The sequence below is a fragment of the Eubalaena glacialis genome, chromosome 6, assembly GCF_028564815.1.
Source record: "Eubalaena glacialis isolate mEubGla1 chromosome 6, mEubGla1.1.hap2.+ XY, whole genome shotgun sequence".
In the NCBI taxonomy this organism is placed as follows: Eukaryota; Metazoa; Chordata; class Mammalia; order Artiodactyla; family Balaenidae; genus Eubalaena; species Eubalaena glacialis.
The window spans coordinates 68,840,645-68,853,993 of NC_083721.1; the positions used below are offsets into that span (position 1 = coordinate 68,840,645).

At 39.8% G+C, this 13,349-nt stretch overlaps 1 protein-coding gene across 2 annotated transcripts in view; it reads right to left on the bottom strand.

Moving 5' to 3' along the window:
* Positions 1-1,326: 1,326 nt before the first annotated feature.
* ILDR1 (immunoglobulin like domain containing receptor 1) overlaps positions 1,327-13,349 on the bottom strand; it is a 40,204-nt gene continuing 28,181 nt past the window's right edge. For both annotated transcript variants that reach the window (XM_061194244.1, XM_061194243.1), the window contains exon 8: positions 1,327-2,722. In XM_061194244.1, coding sequence (XP_061050227.1) covers positions 2,703-2,722 — 20 coding nt within the window. In that variant the 3' untranslated portion in view covers positions 1,327-2,702. The remainder of the gene's footprint in view (positions 2,723-13,349) is intronic.

Here is a 13,349-nt window from a genome sequence, read left to right on the forward strand (position 1 = left end):
ATGTTGGATATTTTGTTATTGTTCCACAGGTCCCTGAGGCTCTGGTCATTTTTTTCCCAATCTCTTTTCCATTATTCATATTGGGTGAATTCTACTGTTCTGCCCTCATGTTCACTGATTCTATTCTTCATCATCTCCAGTCTTCTGTTGAGCCCATCCAGCAAGTTTTAAATTTCTATTGTATTTTTCAGTTCTATAATTTCCACCTGTTTCTTTTTTGCATAACTTCTATTTCTTTTCTGGGATTTTCTACATTTTAATTTAAGACAATTTGTAATTGATTGTTGTAGCATCTTTATAATGTCTGCCTTAAAATTCTTATCAGATAACTCCAACATCTGATTCATCTCAGTGTTGGCATCAGTTGATTTCACTTTTCATTCAAGTTGTGATTTTCTAGGTTCTTGATTTATATCCTGGACATTTTGTCTATTGTGTTTGTTAGGACAATCTGGGACCTATTTAAATATTATATTTTACAGGAATTTACTCTATTTAGGTTTAACACATGAGTCTTAGCCTACTTTTGTGGGCTGTGATTCCAACAACAGTTTAATTTTCAGAGACTTTGTGACTGCCTGAGGGAGGCAGGTGAGGAAATCCTTCTATTAGTAATCCCCCCCCACCCCCCCACCAGCTACCCAGGTTTCTCTGGGCAGGGAGGAGAGATAAAGTGATTTCTGGGACCAGGCTGCTAGCTACAGGGCTGCTAGCTGTGACAGGTTCTTTTTCATGATTCCGCCAGTCAGCCCTAGTGTCTCTGGGCAGAGGAGGAGAGTCTCTGGCCCTTGGGGACAAAGAGGCTTCCCCAGGTGGGCCACCTGCTTTACCTGGGTGTCTCTTACTGGTTCCTCCCATCCACATCAGTATCTCTCCATAGAAGAGAGAAGTCTCTGGCCCAACAGGGTAGGAGAATGCTTCCCCTGGTCACTTATTTTTGGCAGGACTCCCAGTTGTTCCCCCTTGCCTGAGGTTGTCAGAGGGACTCCCACTACATCTAGGGGGAAGAACAAGCTACTGGACTACTTTCTGTTGCCAAGTGGGAAGTCAGAAAAACATCAGGTCTGGGTGGCTGCCTTCTGTTGGTTGGGGGACACAAGATGCCCTGCCTCTGTGTTGTCATCTGGTCCTGGGTTCCCAAACCAAATTGTCTTCTTCTTAGCACCCTTCAGAGTCATCTTTTGCTTGTCTCTTGTGTCATTTCTAGGATATATAAAGTTGTGCTTAGGGAGGAGGAGCAGGGAAAAAGAGGTCTATGCCATCTTGTCCAGACCAGAAGTCCCTCAGCTACTGAATTATCCATTAAAATTTTATTTTTTCTGTTTTACCAATTTAGACTCAGTTACATTATGGATAGTAAAAATCCCAAAGACACCTTTGCACAGTGCAGGTATTTAACCAATATTCTCTAACATGTAATTAATGAGACTGGGAGAAACAACGGATGTTAATACAAAAGGATCTAAAATGAGCTTAAGGCCATACACATAAAGATACTGTTGAACACGCATGCGCGCGCACACACACACACACACACACACACACACACACACGCACGCACTTCCTTTCAGGCCATCTACTTACAGTCTGCTCAAGGAGAGTCTCTACATGAAGCACAAATGGATTGATGAAGCCACCAGAAGGGGCTGAGGAAAATGAGAGAGGTAGGGCCTATTACAGAGAGGCACAGACCCTTCCTCCTGGGGCACTGAGTAGTAAAACCTGCCTGGATGCCTTTGCTTGGGGAATAACTCTGCAAGGCTGAGTGGTGCCAGGAGAAAGGTCACTCCAAAATTATCAGGTTGGCCTGGCTCTTCTCTGAGCTTTAGTCGGGAAGAAGGCTTAATTTCATCAAGTGCATCAAAATAGATGTTTGGGGCAGAATCCTCAGGCCAGTAGGTTTCACTTACTTCTTCTTTACTTATGTACTGTGTTGTTCCCAAGAAGCATTTAAAGTGGTTTTAATGGATGCATGTTATTTGGGAAAATATAAATTAGATATAGGCAAAAAAAAAAAAAGGCAAGAAGAAAACAAAGGACAGGAATAAGACTGGTGCAAAAGTGCTTCTCTGTGACTTTCTACACACGCAATAAATAGCCTGTGAGAGGGCACATTGCTGGAGTATTTCCTGTGCCATCTCTGAGTGAACCCTCAAAGGCATTCAGGACCAGGCTTGGGGGCAGTAAAGTGGACTCGTAACATGGAGGGATCCTCTAGATATGCTATAGGGGGAGACAAGTTTCCATGGAAATTTCCCTATAGTACTCCATAGATTTCCTGCTCCTAAGAGGAGCAGGAAATGTTTGATTTCCTCTTAAAGATTCCTGAGTTCTCACTTTGAGAATGGCCACAGTTCTGAGCAGTGTAACCCAGTTGAAGACTCAGGCTACTAAGTTCCTGAGGGATCACATCCCAGTTAGAATTCATTACAAGTCTGACTATCTAAATATGCAGAGTGTGTACCAAGGCTAAAATTACAGTCATTAATTCCTCAAATTTTGTTTATAAAATTCTTCTATTTGATTCTCAGAACCTAAGCCAAAACTGTTAGATACAAACTTGCGGTGTCCATCTCAAGTCAGCTGGAATGGCCCCTCCCAAGTCAGCTGGAAATCTAGGTGATGCTGATGACACGCAGGAGCTGAGAAGTAGCCACAGAAGCAGTGTTGTGCCTGGTGACTAAATGACCACACTCCTTCCACTATGGGAGCTCTCTCTCTCCTGGGGAATAGAAGAATATACAAAAATCCAGTCAGCTGGGCTCTATTGTCTATGTATACAATACACAAGTAGGCTTGATTCTGGTGCAAATCCTCAGTGAGTGGTGGCTGCTGGGACAGCAGCTCTGAATCTAAAAATTATTTCTTGACTTGTCATGAAGCCAGTTTCTCCCCTTGGCTTATGTTTCTCATCTTTCTACCTCGCTGGAGCCTCCCTCAAACACCTTTAATTTCTGAAAATTTCTTAGAGTCTCATTCACTCTTCTTTTTGCTGGTTTTTAACATCTTTAAGTCTCTCTTAGATCGAAAAACAAGGTACCCTGTTCCATTCATCAGTCCCTCTCTCTATCATTTATTCATGAAGATATGGCCCAGTTTTCCTTTTCCCATTTATATTCTCCCGAACCATTTGTTCTCAGCCCTTGTCTAAAAAGTTAAGCTTCACACCTTGGTATTTCTCTGATGTTATTTGTTCAGATCACTAATTACCTCTTCCTGACCAAACGTGGTGGCTTTTCTTCAGAAGTTATTCCACTTGATCTTTTGGCTTTCTCATCTTGCGCTATGAGGGCTTCAAGAACTATGGTTTTAATTTCTCGTATTTCTCTAACTTTGTATTGGAGAAGATTATTTTTATTTCAGTTTTGAATATCTACAATGTCATCTATGAATGTGACCCTTCTTGTTTGAAATGGCAAGATAAGGTATCTGCCTCAAAACATACTGTTCAAAATGTACATGTATGTACTATATTCATGTTACTATAAAAATTTTGTGTGTTTCCATTTTATCAAGAAAGTGAGTTTTGAGAGCATGGTTTCTAATCAAAATGCTGTGGGATGGGAGATTTTAGCCAAGATGGCAGAGTAGAAAGGCCCTGACCTCACCTCCTCTCATGAGCACACCAAAATCACAACTATCTCCAGAACCACCATCAATAAAAAACAAAACAAAAAAAACCCCCAAAAAACCTGGAACCTACAGGAAAAGATCTCCTACAACTAAAGATATATAGAAAGAACCACAATGAGACAGGTAGGAGGGGCAGACTTGCAATATAATCAAATCCCATACCCCCTGGGTGGGTGAACCACAAACTGGAGAATAATTATATTGCAGAGGTTCTCCCACAGGAGTGAGAGTTCTGAGCCCCACATCAGGCTCCCCAACCTGGGGATCCAGCACCAGGAAGATGAGCCCCCAGAGCATTTGGCTTTGAAGGCCAGCTGGGCTTAATTGCAGGAGCCCCACAGGACTGGGGGAAATAGAGACTTCACTCTTAAAGGGAGTACACAAAAGCTCCCATTCACCAGGACACAAGGCAAAAGCAATACTTTGATAGGAGCCTGGGCCAGACCTACCTGCTGGTCTTGGAGAGTCTCCTGGAGAGGTAGGGGTGGCTACAGCTCACCCTGGGGATATAGACACTAGTTGCAGACATATTAAACATTCAGCCACATGAACACTCCTGGCAGCTGCCATATTGGCTCATTAGAGTCAAGACCTGGGCCCACCCAACAGTCTGTAGGTGCACTAGTGCTGGGACATCTCAGGCCAAACAACTAACTTGGTGGGGACACAGCCCCACCCATCCACAGACAGGCTGCCTAAAGACTACAGAGCCCACAGAAGCCTCTAGAAACAGCCCAGCCCACCAAAGGGCCAAGATCCAGCTCCACACACCAGTGGGCAGGTACCAGCCCCTCCCACCAGGAAGCCTGCACAAGCCTCTAGATCAGCCTCACCCACCAGGGGGCAGACACCAGAAGCAAGAAATCCACGATCCTGCAATGCAGGCCAGATCCTACCCTGGGACCACCTGGACCCTGGCCCTGCCCACTATCATGCGAATGCAAACTTCAGGACACCCCAGACGCCATACCCAACTGTGTCAGGAACTGCCCCCCTTCCACTAATGGTCTGAAACAAGCTCTGAGATCCCTGGACCCTGCAGCAAGACTTGGGAACTAGCTCTGCCTGCCAGTAGTCTGGCACTAACCCCAGGATCTGGCTTCACCTGCTAGTGGGTGCGCAACAGCCCCAGAGTCTTCAGGATCCTGACTTTGCCCACCAGGGAGCCAGCACTAGCCCTGGGGAGCCCACTTGGATTCCAAAGCCAGGCACCTCATGACAACACCACACTAAACAGCAGCCAGCAGCATCTGTACAAGACAGGGGCTGACACCAACCAAACTAGGGGCCAACCAAGCCTACCAGACTGCCCACATAGCCTGCCTCAACAGAAGGACCCACGTAGCCCTCTTAGGGGGAACCCCTAGAAAATACAGCTTGGGTAACAAAAGGGGAATGCACTTCTGGGACCCATAGGATGCCTCCTACAGAGGGCCACTTCTCCAAGGTTGAGAAACATAACTAATATACCATATACACAAAAATACAAATAGCAACTTGGACAAAATAAGGTAGCAGAGGAATATGTTCCAGACGAAGGAACAAGATAAAACCCCAGAAGATGAACTAAGTGAAGTGGAGACAGGCAATCTATCTGAGAAAGAGTTTAGAGTAATACTCATAAAGATTATCAAGGAACTCAAGAAGAAAATGGATGTACAGAGTGAGAAGTTAGAGATTTTCAACAAAGAATTAGAAAATATAAAGAACAACCAAACAGAATTGAAGAATACAATAACTGACATAAAAATATTTATTTATAGATTGCTGTACAAAAACCTCATGGTAACCACAAACCAAAAATCTATAATAGATATATGCACAAAAAAGAGAAAGAAGTCCAAACATAACACTAAAGGTAGTCATCAAATCACAAGAGAAGAGAACAAAAGAAGAAAAGGAAAAAAGACCCAGAAAAACAAATCCAAACCAATTAACAAAATGTCAGTAAGAACACACATATCAGTAATTACCTTAAATGTAAGTGGACTAAATGCTCCAACCAAAACACATAGACTGGCTGAATGAATACAAAAACAAGACCCATATATATCCTGCCTATAGGAGATTCAGTTCAGATCTACAGACTGAAAGTGAGGGGATGGAAAAATGTATTCCATGCAAATGGAAGTCAAAAGAAACCTAGAGTAGCAATACTTATATCAGACAAAATAGAGTTTAAAATATAAAGACACTGGCACAGAAACAGAAATATAGATCAATGGAACAGGATAGAAAGCCCAGAGATAAACCCACGCACATATGGTCACCTTATCTTTGATAAAGGAGGCAAGAATATACAGTGGAGAAAAGACAGCCTTTTCAATAAGTGGTGCTGGGAAAATTGGACAGCTACATGTAAAAGAATGAAATTAGAACACTCCCTAACACCATACACAAAAATAAACTCAAAATATATCAAAGACCTAAATGTAAGGCCAGACACCATCAAACTCTTAGAGGAAAACATAGGCAGAACACTCTATGACATAAATCACAGCAAGATCCTTTTTGACTCACCTCCTAGAGAAACGGAAATAAAAACAAAAATAAACAAATGGGACCTAATGAAACTTAAAAGCTTTTGCACAGCAAAGGAAACCATAAACGATGAAAAGACAACCCTCAGAATGGGAGAAAATATTTGCAAATGAAGCAACTGACAAAGGATTATTCTCCAAAATTTACAAGCAGCTCATGCAGCTCAATATCAACAAAAAAACAACCCAGTCCAAAAATGGGCAGAAGACCTAGACATTTCTCCAAAGAAGATATACAGATTGCCAACAAACACATGAAAGAATGCTCAACATCATTAATCATCAGAGAAATGCAAATCAAAACTACAATGAGGTTTCACCTCACACCAGTCAGAATGGCCACCATCAAAAAATCTACAAATAATAAATGCTGGAGAAAAGAGAACCCTCCTGCACTGTTGGTGGGAATGTAAGTTGATACAGCCACTATGGAGAACAGTATGGAGGTTCCTTAAAAAACTAAAAATAGAAATACCATATGACCCAGCAATCCCACTACTGGGCATATACCCTGAGAAAACCATAATTCAAAGAGAGTCATGTACTAAAATGTTCATTGCAGCTGTATTTACAATAGCCAGGACATGGAAGCAACCTAAGTGTCCATCAACAGATGAATGGATAAAGAAGATATGGCACATATATACAATGGAATATTACTCAGCCATAAAAAGGAACGAAACTGAGTTATTTGTAGTGAGGTGGATGGACCTAGAGACTGTCATTCAGAGTAAAGTAAGTCAGAAAGAGAAAAATAAATACCGTATGCTAATACATATATATGGAATCTAAAAAAAAAAAAAAAAAGGTCATGAAGAACCTAGAGGCAAGATGGGAATAAAGATGCAGACCTACTAGAGAATGGACTTGAGGATACGGGGAGGGGGAAGGGTAAGCTGGGATGAAGTGAGAGAGTGGCATGGACATATAGACACTACCAAACGTAAAATAGATACCTAGTGGGAAGCAGCCACATAGCACAGGGAGATCAGCTCAGTGCTTTGTGACCACCTAGAGGGGTGGGATAGGGAGGGTGGGAGGGAGGGAGATGCAAGAGGGAAGAGATATGGGGACATATGTATATGTATAACAGATTCACTTTGTTATAAAGCAGAAACTAACACACCATTGTAAAGCAATTATACCCCAATCAAGATGTTTAAAAAAAATATATATATATATATATATAAAGACACTGACAAGTGTTCTTGTCTTTATAAGAGACAAGGACACTACATAATGATCAAAGGATCAATCCAAGAAGAAGATAAAGTAATTGTAAATATATATGCACCCAACGTAGGAGCACTTCAATATATAAGGCAAATGTTAACAGACATAAAAGGAGAAACTGACAGTAACATAATAATAGTGAGGGACTTTAACACCCCACTTACATCAATGGACAGATAATCCAGACAGAAATTAGTATGGAAACACAGGTCTTAAATAACACATTAGAACAAACGGACTCAACTGATATTTATACAGCATTCCATCCAAAAGCAGCAGGTTACACATTCAAGTGCACATGGAACATTCTCCAGGATAGATCACATGCTAGGCCATAAAACAAGCCTTGGTAAATTTAAGAAAATTGAAATCTTATCAAGCATCTTTTCTGACCACAACGCTATGAGACTAGAAATCAACTACAAGAAAAAAAACTGCAAAAAACACAAACACGTGGAGGCTAAACAATATGCTACTAATGGATCACTGAAGAAATCAAAGAGGAAATTTTAAAAATACCTAGAGACAAATGAAAATGAAAGCACAATGATCCAAAACCTATGGGACGCAGCAAAAGCAGTTCTAAGAGGAATGTTTATAGTAATACAAGCTTACCTCAGAAACAAGAAAAATCTCAAATAAACAACCTAACCTTATACTTAAAGCAACTAGAGAAAGAAGAACACACAAAACCCAAAGTTAGTAGAAGGAAAGAAATCACAAAGTTCAGAGCAGAAATAAATGAAATAGAGACCAAAAAACCCCACAAAAACAATAGAAAAGACCAATGAAACTAAAAGCTGGTTCTTTGAAAAGGTAAACAAAATTGATAAGCCTTTACTCAGACTTATCCAGGATCATAAGAGAATACTACGAGCAACTCTATGCCAATAAAATGGACAGCCTAGGAAAAATGGACAAATTCTTAGGAAGTACAATCTCCCTAGACTGAACCAGGAAGAAACAGAAAATACAAACAGACAAATTACCAGTAAGGAAACTGAATCGGTAATTTAAAAACTCCCAAAAAACAAAAGTCCAGGACAAGATAGCTTCACAGATGAATTCTACCAAACATTTAGAGAAGCGTTAACACCTATCCTTCTGAAACTATTCTAAAAAACTGCAGAGGAAGGAACACTTCTGAACCCATTCTCTGAGGCCACCATCACCCTGATACCAAAACCAGACAAAGATATCAAACAAAAAAGAAAATTATAGGCCAATATCACTGATGAACACAGATGCAAAAATCCTCAACAAAATACTAGCAAATCAGGCTTCCCTGGAGGTGCACTGGTTAAGAATCCACCTGCCAATGCAGGAGACACGGGTTCAAGCCCTGGTCTGGGAAGATACACATGCCATGGAGCAACTAAGCCCACGCGTCACTACTACTGAGCCTGTGCTCTAGAGCCCGTGAACCACAACTACTGAGCCCATGTGCCACAACTACTGAAGCCCGTGTGCCTAGAGCCTGTGCTCTGCAACAACAGAAGCCACCGCAATGAGAAGCCCACGCACCACAATAGAGAGTAGCCCCCACTCGCCACAACTAGATAAAGCCCGTGCACAGCAACAAAGACCCAACGCAGCCAAAAATAAAATAAATAAATAAAAATACTAGCAAATCAAATCCAACAATACATTAAAAGGATAATATTCCATGATCAAGTGGGATTTATCCCAGGTATGCAAAGATTTTTCAATATCCACAAATCAATCAGTGTGATACACCACACATTAACAAATTGAAGAATAAAAACCATATGATAGGGCTTCCATGGTGGCGCAGTGGTTGAGAATCTGCCTGCTAATGCAGGGGACACGGGTTCGAGCCCTGGTCTGGGAGGATCCCACATGCCGCGGAGCAACTGGGCCTGTGAGCCACAACTACTGAGCCTGCGCGTCTGGAGCCTGTGCTCCACAACAAGTGAGGCCACGATAGTGAGAGGCCCGCGCACCGCGATAAAGAGTGGCCCCCGCTTGCCGCAACTAGAGAAAGCCCTCACACAGAAACGAAGACCCAACACAGCCAAAAATAAAAATAAATTAATTTTTTTAAAAAAAAGTAGTAATTGCAATGGCTCAGAACACTTCAATTAAAAAAAAAAACCATGATACAACCATCTCAATTGAAGCAGAAAAGGCTCTTGATACAATTCAACATCCATTTATGATAAAACCTCTCCAGAAAGTGGGCATAAAGGGAACATATCTCAACATAATTAAGGCCATATATGACAAACCCACAGCTAACATCATACTCAATGGTGAAAAGCTGAAAGCATTCCCTCTAAGATCAGGTACAAGACAAGGATGCCCACTCTTGCCACTTTTATTCAACATAGTTGTGGAAGTCACAGCCACTGCAATCAGAGAAGAAAAAGAAATAAAAGGAATCCAGATGGGAAAGGAAGTAGTAAAACTGTCACTGTTTGCAGATGACATGATACTATACATAGAAAATTCTAAAGACACTACCAGAAAACTACTAGAGCTCATCAATGAATTCGGTAAAGTTGCAGGATACAAAATTAACGTATAGAAATCTGTTGCATTTCTATACACTAATAACAAAATATCAGAAAGAGAAATTAAGGAAACAATACCATTAAAAAAAATAAAATACCTAGGAATAAACCTACCTTAAGGGGGCAAAAGACCTGTACTCTGAAAACTATAAGGCACTGATGAAAGAAACTGAGGATGACACAAACAGATGGAAAGATATACCATATTCCTGGATTGGAAGAATCAGTATTGTTAAAATGACCATACTACCCAAGGCAATCTACAGATTCAATGCAACCCCTATCAAATTACCAATGACATTTTTCACAGAACTAGAACAAAAGATTTTTAATTTGTATGGAAACACAAAAGACCTTGACTAGCTAAACTAATCTTGAGAAAGAAGAACGGAGCTGGAGCAATCACACTCCCTGACTTCAGACTATACTATAAAGCTACACTAATCAAAACAATATGGTACTGGCACAAAATCAGACACATACTTCAATGGAACAGGACTGAAAGCCCAGAAATAAACCCATGCACTTATGGTCAATTAATCTACAACAAAGGAGGCAAGAATATACAGTGGAGAACAGACAGTCTCTTCAACAAGTGGTGATGGGAAAACTGGACAGCTACCTGTAAAAGAATGAAATTAGAAAATTCTCTAACACCATATAGAAAAGCAAACTAAATGTAAGACTGGATACTATAAAACTCCTAGAGGAAAACATAAGTGGAACACTCTGACATAAGTTGCAATTTTTTTTTGGATCTGCCTCCTAGAGCAATGGAAACAAAAGCAAAAATAAACAAATGGGACCTAAATAACTTAAAAGCTTTTGCACAGCAAAGGAAACCATAAACAAAATGAAAAGACAACCTACAGAATGGGAGAAAAATATTTGCAGGCAATGAGACCAACAAGGGATTAATTTCCAAAATATACAAACAGCTTATACATCTCAATAAAAAAAAAACCCCAATAACCCAATCAAAAAATTGACAGAAGACCTAATTACACATTTCTCCAAAGATGACACACAGATGGCCAACAGGCACATGAAAGGATGCTCAACATCACTAATTATTAGAGAAATGCAAATCAAAACTACAATGAGGTATCACCTCACATCGGTCAGAATGGCCATCATCAAAAAGTCTACAAATGATAAATACTAGAGAGGGTGTGGAGAAAAAAGAACCCTCCTACACTGTTGGTGGGAATGTAAATTGGTGCAGTCACTATGGAAACAGTATGAAGGTTCCTTAAAAAACTAAAAATAGAGTTACCATATAATCCAGCAATCCCACTCCTGGGCATATATCTGGAAAAGATGCAAACTCTAATTCGAAAAGAAACATGCACCCCAATGTTCATAGCGGCACTATTTACAATAGCCAAGACATGGAAGCAACCTAAATGTCCAGCGACAGATGAATGGATAAAGAAGATGTGGTATATATGCATAGACATAGAAAACAAACTTTATGGTTACTAAAGGGAAAAGGTGGGGGAGGGATAAATTAGGAGTTTGGGATTAAAATATGCTACTATATATTTATAAAACAGATAACCAACAAGGACCTACTATATAGCGCAGGGAACTATACTCAATATCTTGTAATAACCTATAATGGAAAAGAATCTAAAAAAGAATATATATACAAATATATATATATATATATATACACACATATATACACAAATAATATATATAAAACTGAATCACTTTGCTGAAACTAATACACATTGTAAATCAACTATATTTCAATAATTTTTTTCTTTTTTTTGGCCACATCACGCAGCATGTGGGATCTTAGTTCCCCAACCAGGGATCAAACCCATGCCCCCTGCAGTGGAAGCATGAAGTCTTAACCACTGGACCATCAGGGAAGTCCAATAAATTTTTTTTAAAAAAGATGTGGTATATATATACAATGGACTATTACTCAGCCATAAAAAAGAATGAAATAATGTCATTTGTAGCAACATGGATGGACCTAGAGATTATCATACTAAGTGAAGTAAGTCAGACACAGAAACACAGATATCATATAATATCACTTATATGTGGGATTAAAAAATGATACAAATGGACTTATTTACAAAACAGAAATAGACCCACAGTCATAGAAAACAAACTTATGGTTATCAAAGGGAAAGGGGCGGGGGATAAAGTAGGAACTTGGGATTAACACATACACACTACTATATATAAAGTAGATAAACAACAAGGACCTCCTGTATAGCACAGGGAACTATATTCAATATCTTGTAATAATCTATAACAGAAAAGAGTCTGAAAAAGAATATATATATAAAACTGAATCACTTTGCTGTACACCTGAAACACTGTAAACCATCTATAGTTCAATAAAAAAAATTTTTCTTGGAACAAAAATGCTGTGGGATGAATGCTCTCTGACACAAAGGAAAGCAACAAAATGGGGCCAAAGGAAGTTGTACAGGGCTTTCTAAAGAAAAGACATTATCAAAGAATAGACATTTTACTGAAAGTAGAAGAAAGTACCATAATCTAAAATTTTTTAAATTAAATCAAAGAGTCAAGAAAAAAGAAAAAAATCTTGGATTCTCTACAGCAAGTTTGAGTTTAGCTTGGAGAAGAAAGAATGCAGTAGCTTTCTCTTGCATTAGAACAGGTGTGTACAGGCCAAGATTGGAACAAATCAGCAATGCCTTGGGAAGCCCTTTCTGACAGAGCAAGACTGGAAAGAAAGATGATCGATTTGAAGGATACCAGAAACACAGGGGCCACTCAGTCTGAAACCCCTGGAGTTTAAAGCTTGATATTACTGCTTCTTATATTTCTGAGACTGTTGACTATTGGCGGAGTTAAAAGACCACCAGACACGCAATGAGATCTTGGCTGGAGTCCTGGTTCTGGAGTCAAATTGAAGATACCTCAACATAACTTCCCTTTTCTCATGGGCACTGTGCAAACGATACTCCTTACCTAGTTCAGTTCCGATGAGATCATTTACATGCAAGGCCTTGCCTGTTGGTATCTACTTGTTAAACATTACTCTATAGAGAGACTCCATTTGAGCCAAAAGATTTTTTGATTAATTCATATTACTCTGAATATTTAATAAAGTATTCTTTAATAAGTATTTTGTAAAAAGTTATGGTAAAGCTGTAACTGTTGAAAGCTTGATTTAAGAAAACAGTGATACATCTTATCAGCTCAATTTAAGAAACTCAAGTTATATATAATCAAAGATCACCATCTAGTGGCCCAACTGTACTATAACTTCTAAAGTTAGCTGCAAGCTCCAAAGACTTCAGAGGCTAGAAGGTGTTGTGGAAAGCACCCGGCCCCGCCAAGAAGAGGAGTGAAGAGAGATTTTGGGCCCACTAAAAGCATTCAAAATTCAAGTTACAAACAAAATAAACAAAACACG